This window comes from Eptesicus fuscus, chromosome 14 (genome assembly GCF_027574615.1).
Source record: "Eptesicus fuscus isolate TK198812 chromosome 14, DD_ASM_mEF_20220401, whole genome shotgun sequence".
NCBI lineage: Eukaryota > Metazoa > Chordata > Mammalia > Chiroptera > Vespertilionidae > Eptesicus > Eptesicus fuscus.
The window spans coordinates 62,732,968-62,757,145 of record NC_072486.1 but is presented as its reverse complement, the minus strand read 5'-3'; the positions used below and the strand labels follow the sequence as shown (position 1 = coordinate 62,757,145).

The window sequence follows — 24,178 nt, the reverse complement described above, 5'->3', positions numbered from 1 at the left end:
CTAGCGAGCTAGAGCAGCAACAAAGGAGCCGGGTAGTCGGCGGGGAGGAGTCGGGGGGCTGCGGCGCGCTTCGGCAAAGGTGGCTGCTGGGCCCCCGGCTGGTGCGGGGGCGGCGCCGGGGACCTGGTCCCTCACCCCCGGCCCGCGCCTGGCCTCCATCGCGGGGCCCGGAGGTGGTTTTTAATGGTGGGAGAGGGGATGGGGCTGGAGATTGGGGGCCCTGGGGGCTCCCGGGGCTGAAGACAACTTGGATTGCCAGGGAAAGGGCGAGGGAGCGGTCCATCCCCGCCCGGGCCTCCGCCGCCCAACATGGGCCCCGGGTTCCAAAGTTTGCGAAGTTGGGCGCCGAGGGCCCGCGGCGCGCGGAGCATCCGGGGGAGCCCGGCACCGGACTCGCGGGGCGCACAGGTCGCCTGAGTCGCCCCCGCAGCCCCAAAGGGTTGCGCGCGTGCCCTGGGGGCTCCGGGGAGCGGGCGGGGGCGCGGGGCTCCTGCTGAGTTGGCGGGTTTGGTCATGGCCGCTGCTCGCCTAGCACGGGGGTCGGAGTTCTGGCTTTTGGGGCCGCTGCTGTGGCTGCTGCTGCCGGGGGGCCCGGGCCGGGGAATGGCCTTAAGCGGGAACGCGACCGGGCCTGGGCCTCGGAGCGCGGGCGGGAGTGCCAGGAGGAGCGCGGCAGTGACTGGCGCCCCGCCGCTGCTGAGCCATTGCGGTCGGGCTGCCCCCTGCGAGCCGCTGCGCTACAACGTGTGCCTGGGCTCGGCGCTGCCCTACGAGGCCACCTCCACGCTGCTGGCCGGGGACTCGGAATCCCAGGAGGAAGCGCACGGCAAGCTCGTGCTGTGGTCCGGTAAGCGCGCGGGAGCCGAGTCCGGGGAGTGCGGCGCTGGGATGCCGGGACTCTGGGAAAGAAAGGGCTCAGGCCTGAGCTTTGGAAAGGGCGGGACCTGCACCCGAGAGAGTTGGGGGGAACAGAGTCTGAAACTTTGGGGCAGACCGAATGCAGGATGGGACCCTCGGTGATGAGGAAGGAGCCGGTCAGAAAGCGCCTGAGCAGGGTGGGCGAGCAAAGGATGCCTGGGAACTAGGGGTCGGTCAGGAAGGGGCTCTGAGCCACAGGAAAGGACTTTTTTTTTTTTTTTAAAGAGGAGATGCTCCACCGAAGTGCCACTCTGGAAGCTGGGTCCTCAGTGATTCAGGATGTTTAGACCTTGGAGAAGAGACCGGGAAATCGAGTTGGAAAGGAAAAAGGGGAGGATGTGGGTAGACGATTTAGGTATGGGGGTGCGGAGTGAGAATTGAGTGAAATTTGTGAAGGCTAAGAAACCCCGATGATGAGTAATTAAAAGGCAACCAGAAAGTTCCAGAAGTAATGTTTTGGGAGACAGGAAGTCCAGAGAACCCTGATCTTGCTTTGCTTTCACAGGAGATTGCACAGTTTCCTCACCTGAAAAATGGGGACTCTGATTTTTGCTTGAAATTGTGAAGGAATGAGGCTATTCGAAAGATTATTTGTGTGTTCTTTGGAAGTCTGGTTCCTCAGGCTGGTCAGGGCTGCGGAAGGACATTGAAGCCGGGGATGTTGAGAGCCCGTGGAAACTTCCAGAGTGATCTAAAGTCCCAGAGCCCTCACCTCAGGGTGGGATTAAGGTCGGCCTGAAAATCTGCAGACTGAACCCACACAGGTCCTTCCTTAGCAGCGTGGAGTGAATTACGTCCCCACCTGTCACTCTTCTGAGCCCGGGGCTTGAAGAGTGCTCAGGACGGTAACTGGCCTTGTCATCCCTTGTTTCTAGCCAGTGTGATTCAAAACTGACCTTGAAAAAGAAAAGAAAATCAACAGCCAGGAGCATACCTGGCTGCCTCCCTTTGATAGACCTCGATGCCCCACATCTCCCATCCCCATTCTGCCCTGGGTGCTGCTGGTGATGATCCCGATGAGGGAAGCGTATCTGGGTTGCCTGTCATTGTCCACTTGGCCATAGAGTTCTCAGAGTTTTCGCGGGATGTTGGACAAAGCCATATGGATATATTCCTGGCTTGGTGCAGATGCCAGGTGAGGAACCTGGAGGATGGTGACCATGTGGAGCTTCATTGTTTGTGGGTATCAGATCAGCATATTGGCAAAAACCACGTGTAATCAGTAGCTTTGAAAAACCCATAAATTACCATAATATAAGATCTGTGTGATTCTGCATATACATTACGCCCTCTTTATGGTAATATGTTTGTATAAATGTGTCACAAATAGTAATGTACAGAATGTAAAAGGGGGCGTAGGTAGACATCATCATTTTAGTCTTTAAATTATATAAATGTAAAGCAGAAGACTGAAGGAATAAAAAAAGAGAACATAAAAGGTATAAACACTATTTCTTTAAGCACTACCTGAAATAAGGCTGGAGTTTAGGAGCCAGCTGTATGGACAATCCAAATACATCTCTCAGCACTAGAATCTTGCTCACACTGTGAGGAGATATTCTGTTTCTCTCTTCTCACGCATTTTGCAAGGGCCGATGGCTGAATTCTCCTACGTTCGACACATGTGTGATGCTGCCCTTCTGTCGTTACCTTCAAACCAAGGAGGAAGGGTATGAACCTCTTTCCAGCCCCTACTCCTGAGAGCAGCTGCTGAGTACGCAGAAGTGGTTTTGGCCGGAAAGTTTAGCAGTTAGAAACATCTGCTGGGTATGCAGGTTCAAACCTCACTAGCTGTGCCTCTGGTGGGGTCGGTTCCTGCAGAGGTGCCAGCACCGAGCCCGGATCCTTAGTTCACTCTGAGCTCTTCTCTGTTGCCACCCGTCATCCCTCAGCTCAGTCCCATTCCTACGTGTTTTGGTTGTCCTCTTTCTGCTTTGGGTCCTTCTGTGGGATGTTCTATGAAGTAGAGCCAGAAGCAGGTGTTGGTATGAGCTGAGTCAGTGGGAGGTGGGGGTAGAGGGTAGGGAGGGGGGTGCAGGGTAGAGTGAACCTGAACCAAGAGAGAATCAGAGAGAGGCCATCAGCTAGGAATTGCAGCTGTCCTGACTTAGTGGTCTGGATTTGGCATTAGACATGGTCAGTGTCACCTAGCTCTTGTGCGTATTTTTGTGGGTAAAGAATGGAGATGATCTAGGTTGTCTTCCTCTGTAAACTTTTGGAAGCAGAGACTTGTTCTTCACTTTTTTTCTGAAAGCCCGAGTTCTGAGAACACACACCCACCCAGTCATTTATTCGTTTAGATACTGGGTGCTCGCTACATCCTGGATCAGGTCCTGGGGAATATAAAAATGAAGAACGCAGGCATGAATCCTGCTATCAAGGGGAAGACAGACAATTAAACAGGCTTTTGCGATATTTGTGATAAAGTAGGGTGCTGAAGGAACACAAAGGACTTTGCGGAGCAAAAGAAGACCTACCTCCTCTCCCTCAGAAGAACTGATATTTACCCCATGACCTGAGAAATAAGTAGGAATTACCTGGGCCAAGGATGGGTTGGGTAGGAAGGGATAGGAAGAGGAAATAACAGGAACAAAGGTGAAGAGGTGAGAGGGATTGGTACTTTTGAGAAAGTGTAAGAATTTCAGTAGAGCTGGATCAAAGCATGTGAGAGATAGAGTTATAAAAGATAACACCTAGAAAATTAGAAAATAAAGGTATTCATCCCCCATATTAAATCTGTATGATGTCCTAAAAATAATAAGGAGTAATTGAAGGCTTTTAAGCAAGGGAGAGATGTAATCATATTTGCATATTAGAAAGACCTTGAGTACTGTGTGAAGGAGAAGCCATGGTTGGAGGAAAAACCTACAGGCTGGTTGCTTGTTTAGAGGATGGTTGAAGGAGTCCAGGTGCGAGATGATGGTGGTCAGAACTGTAACAGGCTGTTGGAAGTAGGCAGATCCCAGAGTTTTAGAGCTAGAACCAGTGGGTCTTGCCGATGAGTTGGATGGAGGGCTTGAATGGAAAGTGGTACCTTCCCTTTCACTAAGCCAGAGAATGCTAGAGGAGGAGTAGGTTTAGAAGAAAGCCTGGGCTCAGGTTTGGCCATGTGACTAGAGACACTTATTGGACATCTATGTGGACAGACCAGCAGACCTGGACTAGTAGTTGCTAAGGAGAGGTGGCCCCCATGTGCTTCTTTGGCCCAGACCACTGAGCCTTTGGAAGTATGCCACTGAGTGAGGAAGTTCATTGGCTCAAGTTGGATCAATTTCTAGATTTGAATAGAACTCAGGTCTCTCCTATGTCTTTCAACTCTCTGGACTTGGGATTTTTTAAAAATATATTTTATTGATTTTTTACAGAGAGGAAGGGAGAGGGACAGAGAGTTAGAAACATAGATGAGAGAAACATCAATCAGCTGCCTCCTGCACACCCCTCTACTGGGGATGTGCCCGCAACCAAGGTACATGCCCCTGACCGGAATCGAACCTGGGACCCTTCAGTCCGCAGGCCGTTGCTCCATCCACTGAACCAAACCGGTTAGGGCATGGACTTGGGATTTTTTAGGCACTCAGAACCTTCCCCATTATAGCTTGAAATGCCTCCTCTCAGGCATTCTAGGTTGACCAGACAAACATAATATCCAGGTCGTGGTCCATCTTCGGCCAAATCTGGTTTGGTAAATGGAGCAAGAAAGCAGAGAGGCCAGAGACTGGCGAGGGAAACAGGTCCCTGAGAACCAGCACGTAGCCTCTTTGACCACTGCTCTGCTCTGTGTGTGCACAGGGGTATGTGGCCCTGTCATCCCGCCAGGGCAGCCAGTAGGAAAGAGCCAGAGGAGAGATGAGAGGAGGGATGTTGTTGGTGATGGTGAGTTATTTGCAGGGTCAGATCAGGAAGAATCTTCTTAGAGCTGTTCCCAAACCTGGCTGGCTCATGATCAGAATTAGTTTTTAAAGTATATATTTTGGGAAAGTATAAAAATTCGGAATAATTTCCACGGGCTCATATTTTCAATTTTGGTTCAGATTTTTAACTTTTTAATTGTGAAATGTAGCATATATACAGAAAGTGCATTAAACACAGAGATACTAAATAACAGATAATTCTAAAGTGCCATTTGAAACAAGAACTAGGCCATGGTGGGGGGGGTGGCGGGGGTGGGCGGGGAGGTCACTGGGGGAAAAAGGGAACATATGTAATTTGCACAAATAAAGAATTATGTTTAAAAAATAGTAAATAAAAAAGAAACAAAAACAAAATGTGCAGTTAAATTTCAACTTCAGGTAAACAATAAATACATTTTTATACATGTATGGCCCATGTAATATGTGGGATATACTTATACTAAAAATGTATTAATTGCCTAGAGCTGGGGGGAGGAGGATGAAAGTGACTGCTAATTAGTATAGTTTCTTTTTGGTGTGATGAATATTTTCTAAAGTCGATTGTGGTGATAGTTGCCCAATTCTATGACTATACTAAAAACCATTGAATTGTATACTTTAAATGGGTGAATTTAATAAATCTATTATATTTTAAAAATTTTAAAAAAAGAACTAGACCATGGTGGGGCTCCCAGAAGCTCCCCCTTTGTCTTTTCCAGTCATATCCCCCTCTCTCCTCTTTTTAAAAAATAGGTTTTTATTGATTTTTAGAGAGAGAGGAAGGGAGAGAGTGAAACATCTATGTGTAAGCCAGACATTGATTGTACGCCTCCTGCACGCCCCCTATCGGGGATCGAGCCCAAATCCCAGGCATGCGCCCTGAGGGGGAATAAAGCCAACAACCCATCGGTGCACTGGACGACGCCCAACCAACTGAGCCACACTGAGCCACACTACTGGCCAGGGCGTCCCTTCCTCCTCTTTTAGAAGTGACCACTATCCTGGTGTTTTTATAATAATTTCCTTTTTCCTCTATAGTTTTGCCATCTAGCTTTAGAATCCCTAAACAGTATATTTCAATTTTTCATGTTTTTGAATTTTATAAAATGTAATCATGCTGTGTGTATTATATGTCTTGTTTCTTTTGTTCTACATTATTTTGTAAGATTCATGCTATCACAGCTCATTTGTTTCATTGCTGATCAGTCTGCCATTGTAGAATATACCCCAGTTTATTTAGCCATTTTGTTGTTGCTAAACATTTCAGTTGTCCTCAGTTTGGGGCCACTGGGAATACCATTGCTGTGGATGTTCTTTTATGTACATCCTGGTGCACTTGGGTTAGGATTCTCCAGGAACATATTTAGAGATAATAGGGAATGTATACTCTTAGCTTTACTAGATAATGCCGAACAGTTTTTCAAAGTGGTTGTACAAACTTACACTCCCAGTAGCTCTGTAGAATAGTCACCATTGCTCCACATGATTCCTGACCCTTGGTATTGTCCACCTTTAAATTTTTGCCAAACTAGTGGATATGTTGTGGTATGTGTTTGTGGTTTTAATTTGCATTTTCCTGATAACTAGTGAGGTTAAGCACCATTTGAAATGTTTACTGGCCATTGGAGTTTTTCTTTTGTGATGTGTCTGTCTAAATCTTTGGCCCATTTTTCTATTGGCCTAGCTGTCATTTTTATAAGATTTGTAGATCTTCATGGATGAATCCTTTGTTGGTTGTATGTATTTAAAATAGTTCCTTTTCTGTGGCTTGCCTTTTCATTCTGTGTCTTTCATTGAACACAAGTTCTAAACTTTAAGATGGTCATTTATCAAACTTTTTATGCGTAGTGTTTATTGTGTCATTTATTTATTTATCTATTTATCTGTTTGTTTGTTTATTTATTTATTTATTTTTAGTTAATCCTCACTCAAGGATATTTTTCCATTGATTTTAGAGAGAGTGGAAGGGAGAGGGAGAGACAGAGAGAAACATCGATTGGTTGCCTCCCGCATGTGCCTCAACCAGGGCCAGGGCTTGAGCCTGCAACCAAGGTGTGTGTGCCTATGATTGGAATTGAACCTGGCACCCCTCAATCTGAAGGTGAATGCTTTATCCACTGAGTCGGCTAGGACTATTGTGTCTTATTTTAAAATGTCCTTTCACACCACAAAGTAATGAATTTATTTTCTTATGTTATTTTCTCAAAACTTCATAGATTTTCATTCCATTTTAGGCATATAAATCGCTTGGAGTTGATTTTTTTTAGAACTTCAATTTTATACATATTCTCAATATAATTTGTTAAATACACTATCTCAGCTCTGTCATAAATCAAGTGTTGAAATATATATTTATTTCTGGAATACTTATTCTATTCCTTAGATCTATTTGTCTATCCCTTGCCAGTACCACATCATCTTAATTATCATAGCATGGTTCTTCAATTCTTTGAGTTATGAACTTATTTGACAATCTGATAAAACCTATGGGCCCCTTTTTCAGTATAATATTTTTAAATTTTAAAGTAAAACACATAGAATTGAAAAGAGCGTTTAGGATTATAAAGGAAATGAATTCTATTGAAATATAGTTATCAAATATTTAAAAAGTTTGTGATCTAATGTATATGTGCTTCTTTAGTAATACAGTATAAGATCTAGTATGGGTTTAATAACCATTATAATATCAAGGTGATGATGAGCAGTGACAATATTTTGAGATATCTGCAACAAAAATACAATATCTGATTTCCATTTATGACAAAGCCATGGGTATTGCTAACAGTACTGTGGTATGTTGTTTTCATTTATAATGGAAGGAAATGCTAAATTTCAGTTCGAGGTAATTTTTCGCCATCCAAGTTCATGGATCTCTAAAGTCTCTCCAAGAATCCTTTGTGAACTCGAGGCTAGGAACCTCTACTTTATAGTACAGCAGTAAATAATAGAGAGTCTGGACTATTATTGATCCTTTGAGCTTTAATATAAAAATATTTGTTGGTGGATTTGAAAAAAAAGACATCTTTACATTATTGAGTATTGTAATAATTTCATTATACTATATTTCTATTTAGATCTTCTATTTTCTCAATATTTTTACAGTTTTTCTGCAGGAAGTTCTTAAATATCATTTGTTAGATTTATTCCTAGATACTTGATAATTTTTTACACTACTATAAATGATTCCTTTGACATTTTGTTAAAATGTTAATAAAAATACAATTGATTTTGAATCTAGTAAACTAGCTAAATTTAATTTACGCACATAGTTATCTCATTTGTGAATAATGAGTTTCTTTCTCTCTTTTAAAAAAAAATCCTCACCAGAGGATATTTTTTCAATTGATTTCTAGAGCAAGTGGAAGGGAGGGAGGAGAGAGAAATGGAAGGGAGGGAGGAGGGGGGGGAGAGAAACATCGATGTGAGACACATTGATTGGTTGCCTCCTGCATGCACCCCCACAGGAGCAGGGAACCTACAACTGAGGAATCAAACCCTCAGCCCTTCCGTCCATGGGCCCAAGCTCTAACCACTAAACAAGCTGGCCAGGGCTGTTTCTTCCTTTTATAAGCCATATATTTGTTAATGTTTATTGCCTTGTTGCACTGCTTAACACCTTCAATACATTGTTAAATAGAATTGGTAATAGTAGCAGCATCCTTTATCCTTGACTTTTTCTGTGTTCTCAACAGAAAGCTTTTCTACCTTTCACTCTTAAATGTGGTGTTTGGTGTAGTTTTCTTGTAGTTACATTTTATCAGGTTAAGGAAGTTGTCTTCTATTCCTAATCTGCCAGTTATCTTTTTATGATAGACTAGAGGCCCAGTGCATGAAAATTCATTCACTGGAGGAAGTGGGGGGGGGGGCTCCCTCAGCCCGGCCTGCCCCCTCTCACAGTCCGGGAGTACTCAGGGGTGGGAGGTGACCCAGCAATCAGGGGAAGGAGATGCCCCATCACACCTCTGCTGATGCCATTGCCCGCAGCGCAAGCCTCGGCTGGCCCTGGTTACCTGAGCCTCTGGTGGCCCTGGGCGGTTGGGCAGCCGCCATCCAAGGCTTGCCTGCACCTCGGGCTGGCCCTGGGCGGCTGGAGGGCTGAGAGGACTGGGGGACTCCGGAGGCAGGCGCCCTGACGGGGCTGAGGGGACTGGGCACCACCATCTTGTGGCTGTGGATGCCCCAATCTTTGAGGGTGGGGCAGTCAATTAGCATATTCCCTCCTTATTGGCTGTGGGTGCCGCCATCTTTGAGGGCGGGACAGTCAATTAGCATATCCCCTCCTTATTGGCTGTGGGCACCGCCATATTTGCAATGGCGTGAGGGTAAATTAGCATATTCCCTCTTTATTAGATAGGATGGATATTGATTTTATCAACTACTTCTGCATCTATTGAGATGATTTTTTTTCTTCTTTAATCTATGAATATAGATTCATTGATTACATTTTCTAATGTTAACCCAACCTTAGAACAATGGTTTTCAACTTGACTACTCATCAGAATCACACAAACAAAAAACCTTTTTCAAAGTTTAAATTGTGGCAGTGTTATTTTTAATTTCTATGAATGTAGAAAAATGTGTCCCTATTTTTTCTTTTTGTTTCATATTTTGTTAAAATAAAAAATAATACAGATAAAGTTGATGTCCCCTTGCTTCCTGTTATCAATCTCATTCCCTGCTCTTCTTTGGGAAGCCTCCCTCATCTCAGTAATTTGCATATTTATTTTTTTAAAAACTTAATTACTTTAAAAAATATGTAGTATATGCACATAGTCCAAAACTCAAAAGCAACAAAAGTTAAATCTCTCCACTTGTGTTCTCAGCTACCCATTTTCCCTTCTCAGAGGCAACCATCAACACTGGCTTTGTGTGTCCTTCTAGACGTTGCCAGCATATGCACAAATGTAGGCGTACCCTTTGTTTATTCCTTCCCACACACAGTAGTAGCATGCTCTTCGGGCTGTTCTCCACTGACTACATCCACTTAACAAGATCTATTGGAGATAGTTCCATTTCAATGCAAATACAGCAGTTCAACCCTGATTAATGTCCTATTATATTGATGTATGATGTTTTTTTAGCGGCTCCTAATGATGGATATACATTCAGGTTGTTTCTACTCTTTTGCTATTATAAGCAATGCTGCAATGAATACTCTTATAAATTATCTTTGTGAACATGTGTAGTGGAATTGGCTAGTATAACATTTTGATAGATAATGCCAGATAGTCTCTACAAGTATTTAGTATTCCTACTAAAAATATACAAAAGTGCCACTTTCTCCCACACTCTTGCCACTACATAGCATTTTCAAATATTTTTGTCTTTCTCACTCTAAAGTTAAAAAAATTATATATCATTACAGCTTTATTTCACATTTAGAGCATTTCTTTATGTATTTAAAGGCCATTTGTATTTTCTCTGATCTGTTCTGTTTGCCTTTTGCCCCTTTCCTAGAGGCTTATGAATTTCTTATTGATTTGGAAGAGCTTTGTGCATATAGGAAAATTAGCTCTTTACCTGTAATATGTATGAAATATTTTCTCAGGATGTTGCCTTTTTTAGGATTTTGTTTAAATCTTTTGTTTCATAGCTTCTTGGTTTTGTGTCATACATCAAAAAATCTTCTCCACTCCAAGGTTTCAAAAACCATTTCTCACCTTTTCTTTTATTACTTTAATTTTTTAAAATAATGTAATTATTAGCCCTGGCCAAGTAGCTCAGTTGATTAGAGCGTTGTCCTAATACATCAAAATTGTGGATTCCATTCTCGGTCAGGACATACCGGTATATACAAGAATCAACCAATGAATGCATAAATAAGTGGAACAACAAATTAATGCTTCTTTCTCTCCTTTCCTCTCTTTCAAAATCAATAAGTAAAAATTAAATATATTTTTAAAATAATATAATTATTTTGATTCATCAGGTACTTATTTTTTTAAATATTTTTTTATTGATTTCAAAGAGGAAGGAAGAGGGATAGAAACATTAATAATGAGAAAGAATCGCCAAGACCGGTTTGGCTCAGTGGATAGAGCGTCAGCCTGCAGACTGAAAGGTCCCAGGTTCGATTCCGGTCAAGGGCATGCACCTTGGTTGCGGGCACATCCCCAGTGGGGGGTGTGCAGGAGGCAGCTGGTCGATGTTTCTCTCTCATTGATGTTTCTAGCTTTCTATCCCTCTCCCTTCCTCTCTGTAAAAAATCAATAAAATATATAAAAAAAATAATGAGAAAGAATCGTTGATTGGCTGCCTCCTGCACGCCCCCCACTGGGGGTGGGTCCCATAACCCAGTCATGTGCCCTGACCAGGAACTGAACCATGACCTCCTGGTACATAGGCTGAAGCTCAACCACTTAGCCACGCGACCGGGCAGGAACTTATTTTTAAGTAAGACACAAGGTAAGGGTCCAACTTATTTTTTCCCTAGGTGGCTCTTCCATTGTCATTTAAGGTTTATGTAATAATCTATCTTTTCCTTGGAAGTTTATTTTTAAAGAATAAAACAATGTTTAAAATGAGAAAAACTGAGAACAGCAAATTACATATTTTTGAAAGTTGATAATTACCACAAATTCCTGAAAAAAAAATAACCCAATATTTTATTAATTGCCTGATGCTTCTCTAGAATACATTTTACTCTAGTGAGCCCCCCGCCCCCCATTTTAATAAACATCCAGTAAAATTCACTTTTTCTTTGTTGTGCAGTTCTATGAGTTTAGACAAGCACACAGAGTTGTATAACCAGCCACTACATTCAAGACCGAGAGCAATCCCATTACCCCTAATAGTCCTTCATGCTGCCCCTTCTGTAGGCAAACCCTCCTCCTACCTAACCCCTGGCACTCACGGCTGTGTGCTCCACCCATACCCATTCAGTCAATTTCTGGGGTTCTCCATCCAGAGTGATAAGAGTTCCCCAAATGATTCTAATTTGAGTCAGGCCTGGGTACCATTGCCCGAGATCATTGGCTTTTTTTCTTTTTAATTGATTTGAGAGAGAGAGAAACACACACAACACACACACACACACACACACACACACACACACACATTGTTCTACTTATTTATGCATTCACTGGTTGACTCTCGTGTGTGCCCTGATCAGGGATCAAACCCGCAACCTTAGTGTACCTGGATGATGTTCTAACCAACTGAGCTACCTGGCCAGGGTAAAACCATTGCTTCTTAAGTGACAGGAACTTGCTCTGTGCCCTGAGATAGGCTGTGTCACAGTGAGAGCAGTTGAGTTGTCAAAGGCCCCAGAAGGTAATAATAATAGCTGACATTTTCTGAGTGCTTATTATATAACAGGTACCATGCTAAGCAGTTAACTTGCTATCTCATTCTTCACACGGTAAATGGATTCTTGCTATCTCATTCTTCACACGGTAACTTGCTATCTCAGTTCCACACGGTAAATGGATTGTTCCCATTTCACAGATCAGGAAACTGAGGCTTGAGATAAAGTAATTTGCCCAAGATCACACAGCAAGGAAATGGTAGAGTCAAGATGTGGGCCCAGACAGGCTAGTTGCAGTGTCCATGCTCCTTACCTCTCTACTATATTGCCTCCCCCCAAAAAAGAGCAGTTACCTACCTACCCCCATGTCCCCCCAGCCCAGCAGTGTGGCCAGCACCCATGTTGGCTCTCATGTCCTCAAAAGCTTCTCCTAATTCAACTTCTTGTTTGGGAAATAGGTGTTCCTGAAGCAAGGATGATTCAGGAGGGGCGAAGTAGGCAGAATGCTGAGTGAGCCCAGCCACTGGGGCAGCTGTTTCTGTCTTGCTGGCACCTCCTTACCTCTCTCTGCACTGGACACAGCCTCCTCTGTTTCTCTCCGCCTGATTTCCTGTTTCCTCTTCTGGCCTTGGAGTACCTGACTCCCCTGACTACCTCTTCTTAGCTCCTACCTGTTCTCTATCTCACCTCAGCTTGGTAAGAAGACCCGGGGTCCTGGGATCTTGGCAAGGGAAACCGTTTCCGGTTCTGGAGCATGGGCCATGGGTGGCGGAGGGGGGGTGGAGGGAGTGCGGGAAGGGGTGGCATCCCACCACTCTCCTTCCCACTGGAAGAGGCCCTGAAGCGGGGTTTTTTAAATGCCTCTGGAAAGGTAAAATGTAAATCAACTCAGGGTTCTCAGCCAGAGGTGTTATACTCCCTAGCAGGGCATTTGGAAATGGAGGCCGCTTTATAAAACTTTAATTGAATTATAATGTACATATAGAGAAGTGCACAGACCATAAACTTAATATCCACAAGGTGAATATACCCAGGAATCCAGTACCAGATCAAGAAGTAGAGCATGAGTAGCCTCCCAGAAAGGTCCTTTTCAGGTTCTCTTCTAGTCACCACCCCTGGAATGGGGCCTGGTAGGGAGCAGTTTTTGGTTGTCACAATGACTCAGGGGTTCTATTGGCATTTAATTTAATTTATTTTATTTTTTGTTAATCCTCACCTGAGGATATTTTTTCTATTGCATTTTAGAGAGAGTGGAAGGGGGGGGGGGGCGGCCGGAGAAAGAGAACATCGATTGGTTGCCTCCCGCACAGGCTCCAGGGCCAGGGATGGAGCCTGCAAATGAGACACATGCCCTTGACCCGGAATTGGGCCCTCAACCCTTCAGTCGGTGGGCTGATGCTCTAATGGTTAGAGCTAACCACAGAGCCAAACCGGCTAGGGCCTATTGGCATTTAGTGGGCAGGGTTCTGCAATGCTACATGTCCTGCAGTGCATGGACAGTCCTGCAGCACAGAATCGACCTGCCCAAATGCCCTGTTGAGGAACACCTTGCCCCACAGCTCTGAGCAATAATGGCCTCTGTTGAGGCAAAGAGAGGTGCCTTAGGCCTGGGGAACAGGGGGTGCTGCTGTGTTTGTGGGTATGAATGAAGAGGGGTCTTCATTGCCATGTGTCCACACTGTCTTCACCCTGCAGGCCTCCGGAACGCCCCCCGTTGCTGGGCAGTGATCCAGCCCCTGCTGTGTGCTGTGTACATGCCCAAGTGTGAGAACGACCGGGTGGAGCTGCCCAGCCGCACCCTCTGCCAAGCCACTCGAGGCCCCTGTGCCATCGTGGAGAGAGAGCGCGGCTGGCCTGACTTCCTGCGCTGCACCCCTGACCACTTCCCTGAGGGCTGCCCGGTGAGTGCTCTGTGGGGTGAGGTCCAGGCTCTCAGGCTGGTCAGCACCAGGCACAGGGCAGAGCCTGGCAGGAGGGGACACAGGGGAGCCCAGAGCCTTCTCCCTGGGTAACCCCAAGCCTGCAGCCTTGGTGTCAATAGGCCAAAACCCCAAACTGAAGTTTGTTGGCTGGGCCCATCTACCAGGGATTATCCTTTATTTACTTATTAATTAATTATTATTTTATAATTATTTATAACAATTATCTTATAATAATAGTATAAAATCATTATTTATAATAATAATTAATTATTATTTTATCCTCACCCAAGGAGTGAGGATATTTTTACAGTGATTTTTAGAGAGAGTGGAAGGGGGGAGGTGGGGAAGGGAAGAGAGAGGGAGAGGGAGAAACAGAAACATCTATGTGAGAGAGATACATTGATTGGTTGTCTCCCACACTTGCCCTGACGAGGGGCAGGGGCTGGATTGGACCTGCAATCCAGGTATTGGACCTACAATCCAGGTATGTGCTCTTGACCAGGAATCAAACCCGTGACCCTCCAGTGTTCAGGCCAATGCTCTAACCATTGAGCAATGCAGCCAGAGCAATTCCCCCTTTTGAATAAAAGGTAACTATTCAACAAATATTTTTTGAGCACCAGCTCTGTCACGTGTTAGGGGTTACAGGAGTCACATGGAATCAAGGCACATGTAAAACAGCCAGAATCCCCAAGACGGGATGTGCTCCAGTTCTGGGTGGTGAAGGAGAGCTCATAAGTGATTATGATGATAAATAATAATAATCCTATATAATAAAAGCCTAATACACTAAGTCCGACCATTCGTTTGACCGTTTGACCAGTCACCATGACACGCACTGACCACCAGGGGGCAGACATTCTGACCGGTAGGTTAGCTTGCTGCTGGGGTCTGGCCCATCAGGACTGGGCGTGATGGGCTGGACACGCCCTGGGGCCCTCCCACAGTCCCTCCAGTTGTGCACCGGTGGGGTCCCTCGGCCTGGCCTGTGCCCTCTCACAATCTGGGACCCCTTGGGGGATGTCAGAGAGCTGGTTTCAGCCCTATCCCCACAGGCCAGGCTGAGGGACCCCACCGGTGCACAAATCCATGCACCGGGCCTCTAGTGATAACAATGATGGTAATAACACTACTTGTTATTATTTCCTACCTGCCAAATAGTATTATAGCATTTTACATTTATTTATTCATTTACCCCTTAAGCCCCACCACGAAGCAGGTGTGTGTGTTACATGCTGCTGAGTCAGCTCTTACTTATGGTGACCCTAGGAATGAGTGATGTCCCAGTGTCCTTTTCTCTGCTCCTGTAGACTCATGCCTATGGCTTCTTTTATGGAGTCAGTCTACCTCATTGTTGGTCTTCCCTTTCCCTCTGCCTTCTACTTTCCCCAGCATTGATGTCTTTTCCAAAGACCCCTGCCTTCTGATGATGTGCCTGAAGTACGACAGTTTCAGTTTTGTCATTTTTGACTCCAGTGATGTTTCAGCCTTAATTCGCTCTAGGACCCACTTATTCATCTTAATGGTCCGGGGGGGCCACAGAGCTCCCCCAGACCACCATATTCCAAATGAGTCCATTTTTTTTCCTGCTATTTTATAGCTAGGGAAACTGAGGTAATAGAAAAGTCAAACCATTTGCCATGGGTTTTCTCCAGCGTCTGTGCCCTCAGCCACTCTGCCATGCTACCCCTGTGCCCCTGATGAAACCAAAGGTTGCCGCTGAGCCTCCTGCTCCCTTTTGCACTGTCTCCTCCCCCTTCCCTTGTTCCAGAATGAGGTGCAGAACATCAAGTTCAACAGTTCGGGTCAGTGTGAAGCTCCTTTGGTTCGGACCGACAACCCCAAGAGCTGGTACGAGGACGTGGAGGGCTGCGGGATCCAGTGCCAGAACCCGCTCTTTACGGAGGCGGAGCACCAGGACATGCACAGCTACATCGCGGCCTTCGGTGCCGTCACGGGCCTCTGCACGTTCTTCACCCTGGTCAGCCGAGGACAGGCCTGCACGTGGAGGGGTCGGGAAGCGGGTGTCCTGAGCACTCAGCTCGTAAAGTGGGAAGGGAGTGTGATTGTCGGTGAGAGCGGCTGGGCTCTGGGGTAAAGAGGGAGGTGCGGAGAGGACGACTTGGCGGGGGTCCCCAGGGAAGGGTCATAAGAAGGGTCATAAGGGTGTCTGCAGCAGCAGAGTAACCCCAACCCCTCTCTTCTAGGCCACTTTCGTGGCTGACTGGCGGAATTCGAATCGCTACCCTGCAGTTATTCTCTTCTACGTCAATGCGTGTTTCTTTGTGGGCAGCATTGGCTGGCTGGCCCAGTTCATGGACGGTGCCCGCCGGGAGATTGTCTGCCGGGCAGATGGCACCATGAGGCTTGGGGAGCCCACGTAGGTGACTTGGGGACCCGGAGGTGAGGGGAGGAAGGCTGAAATGTGTGTTTACCACAAAAGGGACAGGTTGGGCTTGAAGCTGAGATTTTAGGGTAAGATTCAGCTCTGCCTTGTTGCATCCGAGGTCTCCAGCATTAGCATCTCGGCTTCAGTATTAGGACCTTGATTGTTTGCATCTGTTCCAAGGGGCATCTTGTGTATCCTCTTCAAATCTGACTGGGTCCTGTGTCCAAGCCTGGACTCCTAGGGAACCTTCAGACCTTAGAGCCAAGGGTCTGGAGACAGGGTGAAGAGAGGGAGTGCAGAATGACCTCCCCAAGTGACACCCCACATATGTGCGTAGCTCCAACGAGACCCTGTCCTGCGTCATCATCTTTGTCATTGTGTACTACGCCCTGATGGCTGGCGTCGTCTGGTTTGTGGTCCTTACCTATGCCTGGCACACCTCCTTCAAAGCCCTGGGCACCACCTACCAGCCTCTCTCTGGCAAGACCTCCTACTTCCACCTGATCACGTGGTCACTCCCTTTTGTCCTCACTGTGGCTATCCTCGCTGTGGCCCAGGTACAGAACCTGGTAGGGGGCTGGGGTCCTGAGTGGGGTGGGCTTGGCTGAGGGGCCAGTGACCGAATTTGCCCCTCCCACCCCTTCCTGCTGTAGGTGGATGGGGACTCCGTGAGCGGCATCTGTTTTGTGGGCTACAAGAACTACCGATACCGTGCTGGCTTCGTGCTGGCCCCAATTGGCCTGGTGCTCATCGTGGGAGGTTACTTCCTCATCCGTGGTGAGTGAGGACCCGATCAGGACTATGGCAACTAGCACGCTGAGCACCAGCTTTGTGGAAGTAGGAGCTAGACGCAGCCAGCTCTGCTGCCTTCACAGTGGGACCTCAGCCAGGTCGCACTGGGTACTGGCGCTAAGTGGAAGGTGCCCCCTCTAGGCCAGTGATGGCAACCTTTTGAGCTTGGTGTGTCAGACTTCGCCAAAAAACTGAGCATAACTTGGGTAGTGTGTCACTTTGAGGAAAAAAACATTATTTTGCAAATGTTTCATCCTCGGCATGCGGCCACCTCAGCAGCCGCGTGTCATCAGAAATGGCTACACGTGTCAGTGCTGACACGCGTGTCATAGGTTCGCCATCACTGCTCTAGGCAGACACTTGGTGTGGGACAACACCTTCGTGTTGGCCAGAAAAATGCACCCCTTTCTCACAGCCTGTTGAGAGGAGCCTGGGCTGGTTCCAACCTCTCCTCAGCTCTTGGCCAGGTGCACTTATGTGGTGGGTAACCTACTGTGTCCACATGAGCCAATTTGGGGCCTTCAGTCTAGAGAGCTCACTCTAAGGTTATATATACTCTCAATGTTTTGGAGTCGGTTTCTCATCTCCCTCCTGCCCACAACACACACTCGCACAGTTTTCACAACATGCACAGATTCTCTGTTCCCTAATTTCCCTGTCTCAATCTGCCACCTCCACAATAAGCCTTCCTATCTCCTTAGCTCGTTTTTGTTGCATGTTTTTTTTTGTTGTTGTTTCTTTTGGTAAGTTTCCATTTTCTCCCTCTGCAGAAGGTCAGCCTTCTGTGTAGTCCCTCTTTCCCTCTTTTTGGCTGTGTCTGGGCCTCGGATTTATGTTTTGTGTCTATGCTGTCCTGTTTGGTAGCCACCTGCCACATGTGTTGAAACTAGTCCAAATTGAGATGTGTCATATGTGTAAAATACACACTGCATTTCAAAGACATAGCACACTCATTAATAAGCTGTAATATGAATTACTTGTTGAAATGATAATATAATGAACAGTGGTATACTTTTTGTAAAATATATTGAAATCATTTTCACCTGTGTCCTTTTACTCTTTTAATGTGGCTTCTGGAAAATTTGAGATTATGTATGCAGCTCATATTATATTTCTGTTGGACAGCACTGTTCTCAAGTCTTTTTTTATGCCTTTTCCAGCAGAACAGCTTTTTTTTTTTTTAATGTATTTTTTATTGATTTCAGAGAGGAAGGGGGAGGGAGAGAGAGAAACATCAAAGATGAGAGAGAATCGATGGTCGGCTGCCTCCTGCATGCCCCCTCCTGGGGGTTGAGCCCACAACCCGGGCATGTGCCCTTGACCAGAATTGAACCCAGGACCCTTCAGTCCGCAGGCCGACGCTCTATCCACTGAGCCACATCAGCTGGGGCTCCAGCAGAACAGCTTTGACCTGACTGCCTTACTTAGGGGTGGGCAGGCCAGACACAAGGTGATTTCTTTCTCTTCTCTACTGTCCATTGGTGCTCTGTCCCAGACTTTCACATACAAAACACGTCTGCCACCAGCTGTGCTCCATTTCTCCGGTGTCTCCAGTTCCCCAAGCTTGGCACCAGCACAGAAGTAATTAGACCCAGACTCCAGCGCCATGAGAGCCTCCCCTGCCACACCCCCCTCTCTCCCAGGAGAGTGGCCTCGTCCCACTAACATATGAGGTGTCCCTTCTGTTCAGGAGTTATGACTCTGTTCTCCATCAAGAGCAACCACCCTGGGCTACTGAGCGAGAAGGCTGCCAGCAAGATCAATGAGACCATGCTGCGCCTAGGTGAGTGGGCCCCTGGGCCCTTGGCCCGAGGTACTATCCAGCCCAACACTGCACCCTCCTGGGGCTGTGGGACCTACAGAATAGGGTCTTGGAGGATGTAGTAAGTCAGTGGCACAAGTGAGCAGCCCTGGGCAAGACAAGGCTGGTGTGTGTGTGTGTGTGTGTGTGTGTGTGTGTGTGTGTGTGTGTGTGTGTGTGTGTGTCTCGGTAGCAGCTCAAAAGAAGGGGACCTTCTTAGGTAGAAGAATTCAAGTTCATGCCAAGTCTGCTTCCTCATGTCCACTTCCCTCCCACTGGGCCTCCCACAGTTGCCTCAAGTGCCCCCTTCATGCCTTATTTTGGAGACTTCTGTCTTGAACTGAGCCTAGCATGAATTAACCTCAGACTCAGCTGTCTTTCAGGCCCCAGTGTGTCGAAAACCCTCCTTCCCACCGCTGCTCCCACACCTGGGATTGGTAATACTCTGCCCACCCCTGGCCCTCCACAGGCATTTTTGGCTTCCTGGCCTTTGGCTTTGTGCTCATCACCTTCAGCTGCCACTTCTACGATTTCTTCAACCAGGCTGAGTGGGAGCGCAGCTTCCGGGACTACGTGCTGTGAGTGCAGGACTGGGGCTTGGGGACTTGGAGGCAGCTGGAGTCGGGACTGCAGGGGCAGCCTTCCTGTGCCGTCCAGCAGGGGTCTGCCCGTCTTGTTCTGGGCACCCAAGATGTCAGTTGCTCTGTAACTTGCCAACATAGCAAACAGCCCTCAAGTTCCTGCTCAACTCTGCGTCCCCATGGCGATCTGGCTGGTGCATTTGTAACTGTTAAGAAGCCATCTCGTGTTTTGGCTTCTCTGACCGACTCTGTTGTCCACAGAAGTTGCTGTCTCCAATTCTCATGTACTCTTTCACACGACTTATTGGAGAGCCCTGCACAGAAGTAGTTATCTTTATGATAAGTTAACAGCCTGTTAATGCCTGCTAATTAGTCTATGCTTTTTGTGTCACAATGAGGACGAATCTGAGAGATTAAGGCATCTCAGCTGTTGAAAGAAATGCAGCAACTACTGACACGAGGAACAGCAGTTAAAATGCCCATTAAAATGAATGCCATGCCCTGACCGGTTTGGCTCAGTGGATGGAGCGTCGGCCTGCGGACTGAAGGGTTCCAGGTTCGATTCCGGTCAGGGGCATGTGCCTTGGTTGCAGGCACATCCCTAGTGGGAGGTGTGCAGGAGAGGAGGCAGCTGATCAATATTTCTCTCTCATTGATGTTTCTAACTATCTCTCTCCCTTCCTCTCTGTGGAGGATCAATAAAATATATTTTTTTAAAAAATGAATGCCAGTCCACATGGACTGCTTCAGACTCCTTCAAGGCTCCAGCTTGCAGTTTGGGAAGCTCTAAACTACAGCCATGCCTGGGTCTCTACCCCAGAGATCTGATTTAATTGTCTGGGGTGTGGCCCAGACATCAGTAGTTATTAAAAGCTCCCGGGTGACTCTAATGAGCACCCAGGGTTGTGAATCAGTGCTGTGGGGCTTAGTGATTGTCTGGGTACGCACCCAGGAGACCCAGAAAAATCTCACCTGTCTACCACCCCTCACCACAGGTGCCAGGCCAATGTAACCATCGGGCTGCCCACCAAGAAGCCCATCCCTGACTGTGAAATCAAGAATCGCCCTAGCCTCTTGGTGGAGAAAATCAACCTGTTTGCCATGTTTGGAACCGGCATTGCCATGAGCACGTGGGTCTGGACCAAGGCCACGCTGCTCATCTGGAGACGCACCTGGTGCAGGTGGGGTCAGCAGCCAGCCCCACCTTAGTCTCTCATCCTAGGTTTCCCGTGTCTCCCAGCATAGCCTTGGGCAGGTGTGATTTCTAAGGGTCTGTGGGAGCGCCTAAAGCTGACTTTTCTGTGGCTCACCACTGCCCCCTGGTGACACCTCCTGTCCTCGGGAGCACCAGCTAGGTGTGAGCCCACTGCCAGCATCTTTTAAAAGTGAAGTGATTTGAGAACTGGGCACACATGAGCCCTGCATTCTAGGCCTCCTTCTTTGCAGAGTAGGCCTCTACTCCTCAGAGTCCTTGAGGAACCTGAGCCCCTCTGGAGGCTCCTGCCCTAGAGGAGATGGATTTGCTGTCTTTCTCAAGATTTGATGGGAAGTGGCTGCTCCACATTCCCTCCCCAACCCCTGCTGCTCTCAGGTTGACGGGACAGAGTGATGATGAGCCCAAACGCATCAAGAAGAGCAAGATGATCGCCAAGGCCTTCTCCAAGCGGCGCGAGCTGCTGCAGAACCCAGGCCAGGAGCTCTCCTTCAGCATGCACACCGTCTCCCACGATGGGCCTGTGGGTGAGCTTTGGCCCCTTTCCTCCCCTGGAGCCACTTAACACCTGCAGCACCTGGGCCCCATTCCCTGCCAGGCTGGTGTGGACATGTGGACTGTTTGGAAGGCTCTGAGGAATACAGTGCTCCCTCCTCTCCGGAGAGTCCTTGTTTCCAGCACCCTGCCCATCCCCAGCAACTCTCCCTCTCTGTTTCTGTCCTGGGTTCAGTAGTTTGTTTTGGTTCCCAGAGGACTCATCTCCCTTCCCCTTCTCCTGTCTTCTCCAGCTGTTCTCCCTGGGCTAGAGTAAGTCAGGCTTTCAGGAACTGGATTTCTGGCCTTTAGTGAGGCCCCACGTTTGCTCTGGGTGCCCAGGATGCCAACTGCTCTGTAACTTGGGAATGGGTGGGGATCACAGTGATTACCAGGGTGGGTTTTCTGTGCGAGGTGGAGTGGGAGCCATCGCTGGGGGGAGGTGAATGGTGCTGAATAAGGGAGAAGTGGTGGACTGCAAGGGACAGGCAATCATGATTCCTTATCCTTTCCTTCCATCCCCACAGCGGGTTTGGCCTTTGACCTCAATGAGCCCTCCGCTGATGTGTCCTCTGCCTGGGCCCAGCATGTCACCAAGATGGTGGCTCGGAGAGGAGCCATACTGCCCCAGGATGTGTCTGTCACCCCTGTGGCAACTCCAGGTATAAGATTCAGGTCTCGGTAGGAAGGCGGGGGACGTAGAGGCTGGGGGTTACTGGGGCTGTAGTATCAGGGGCTGCCAGAAGGTGAAGGGGAAGGAAGGCTGTGGAAGAACTGAAGTGTGGGGCTGAGGCCCTAGAGGTCTAGAGTTGTGGATCCCAGACCTCAAAGTGGGGATCCGAGGAGAGCAGGGTGATGTGGACAGAGTCAGGGTCCCAGGCTCATGTTCTCTCTCCCATCACCAGTGCCCCCAGAGGAAAAAGCCAATCTGTGGCTGGTGGAGGCAGAAATCTCCCCAGAGCTGGAGAAGCGCCTGGGCCGGAAGAAGAAGCGGAGGAAGAGGAAGAAGGAGGTGTGTCCGCTGGTGCCACCCCCTGAGCTTCGCCACCCCACCCCTGCGTCTGCCTCCAGTGCTGTTCCTCGACTGCCCCAGCTGCCCCGGCAGAAATGCCTGGTGGCCGCCGGTGCCTGGGGAGCTGGAGAATCCTGCCGACAGAGAGCCTGGACCCTGGTCTCCAACCCCTTCTGCCCAGAGCCCAGTCCTCTGCAGGATCCGTTTCTGCCCAGCCCCTCAGCCCCCACGGCCTGGGCGCAGGGCCGCCGGCAGGGACTAGGGCCCATTCACTCCCGTACCAACCTGATGGAGGCAGAGCTCATGGATGCAGACTCAGACTTCTAAGCCAGGAGAGCAGGACCTGGGACAGTAAATAGGAACAGATAGTGTTCTGAGGCTCTTCTTCCTCCCTGAGGTGCTTCCCCAGGATCTCGTCTTCCGGAGAACCCGAGGGCCCAGTGCCCTCCCAGGAAGGTTCTATGTCTGGCTTATGACAGAACTGTGGGAAAGAGCCTTGAAAAATCCATGGGTGGGCCTCACCCAGAGAACAGCCCTGAGCTTCAGGGCCCTCGTTTCTGCCCCACCAGGTGGAGTCTGGCTGGCAGCCCCAGTCTGCAACAAGGTTACGGGGTGTGCAGAGTTTCTGGTGAGGTAGCAATGGCGAGGGTAGGAGTGGCAGTACCCGGAATGGGCTGTGGTGGCCAGGGAGACAGCCAAACCTATGTCTGGCAGATGAGGGCTGGCTGCTCTTTCCTGTAATAATGGGTACCAGGAAAGGGCACCCTCAGACCAAAATTGTTTATTGTATCATTAGCCCTTTGTCTAAGTGGGAACAGGGCTCCCTCTCCCTCTTCCAGGTGGTTGTGGGGCTAGGAGTACCTCCTCCTATAGGGGCTATAACCTCTCTTTACAGATGTCCAGCTGGCCCCACCCCAGGCCAGTAACCCCGCCCCCATGTTCTCCTGCACCCTCCTTCCCTTTCCCATTTCAGTTCAACCAGGCCAACCTCTTCCTGTTCCCTGTTTGTTGATTAGGACCCAGAACTGCAGCCCCACCCCCCAACCCCCACACATGTTGCTGGACTCCATCTCCAAGAAAAAGATTGGTTCAGCTATAGAAGCAGTGAGTGGTGGGGAGTCAGTGGGTCTCCGAGACACATTGTCTCTTCCTGTATCCATCCAGTGAGGGATGGATCCTCTGACTTGAGGGGCTACCCTGGGAAGCTGCTGGAGCTTCAGGCAGGCAGGAAAGCTTCCTTCAACTTCCACAACTGGTGGGTGAAGAGATTTCCTGCCTCTTATGGGCCTCCTCCATGTCTCCAAGGCCCCAGTTTCAAGAACCAGGCAGCAGGAAGTTGTAGGAGCTGGCTGGGTTCCAGATCGGGGATAGGGATGGGGAGAAGAAAGATAAACCGTAAATAAAAGTTTTTTGTATAAACTCTTGGTGTGCTTCTTTCCCATAGGCCCCAGTCTCCACCAAACTGTTTACCTGGTCCTGATCTCATGTGTGTTCCACTCCTTCCTCAGGCTATTCCGAAAGGCCAAGCGCTTGGCGCTAATGAGGTCATGACTGACAGATGTACTGGCAGTCCTTCCTGACTTGTCGGTTCTATGTGGCCAAAAACTTCTGTGGCCACAGCGGCCTCACTGCATACTGATCTCATACTGGTCTTACTTGGTTAAGATCACATCTTGCCCCTGAAATGACAATTGGACTCCTAATGTAGATGACCATGGCTCCTTGTGGCAATCTGGGCCCCACCTCTGGGGGCTTGTTTTTTTTGTTTTTTTGTTTTTTTTTTAATTACTTTATTGATTAAGGTATCACATATTTGTCCTCAACCCCCTCCCCCCGTTCCCTTCCCAACCCCCCCCCCCACACGCAAGCCCCCCTTCCCC

The 24,178-nt window shown here is 48.0% G+C and overlaps 1 protein-coding gene across 1 annotated transcript; it reads left to right on the top strand.

Annotated features, from left to right (window-relative positions):
• On the top strand, positions 1-23,711 carry SMO (smoothened, frizzled class receptor). Its single transcript, XM_008154026.3, has 12 exons — positions 1-847; positions 13,750-13,955; positions 15,748-15,957; positions 16,184-16,356; positions 16,703-16,922; positions 17,019-17,142; positions 18,848-18,940; positions 19,428-19,536; positions 20,535-20,720; positions 21,131-21,279; positions 21,814-21,948; positions 22,192-23,711. The coding sequence occupies exons 1-12, from the start codon at positions 514-516 to the stop codon at positions 22,623-22,625; spliced, it is 2,373 nt and encodes a 790-aa protein (XP_008152248.2). The 5' UTR covers positions 1-513; the 3' UTR covers positions 22,626-23,711.
• Positions 23,712-24,178: the final 467 nt, after the last annotated feature.

What these genes read in the sequence shown, in the direction of transcription:
- SMO (XM_008154026.3), top strand. Translation starts at nt 514, where the DNA reads ATGGCCGCTGCTCGCCTAGCACGGGGGTCGGAGTTCTGGCTTTTGGGG. An exon ending in CTATCCTCGCTGTGGCCCAG is followed by an intron (nt 16,923 to 17,018) that starts GTACAGAACCTG and finishes TTCCTGCTGTAG; the next exon opens with GTGGATGGGGACTCCGTGAG. An exon ending in CACCCCTGTGGCAACTCCAG is followed by an intron (nt 21,949 to 22,191) that starts GTATAAGATTCA and finishes TCCCATCACCAG; the next exon opens with TGCCCCCAGAGGAAAAAGCC.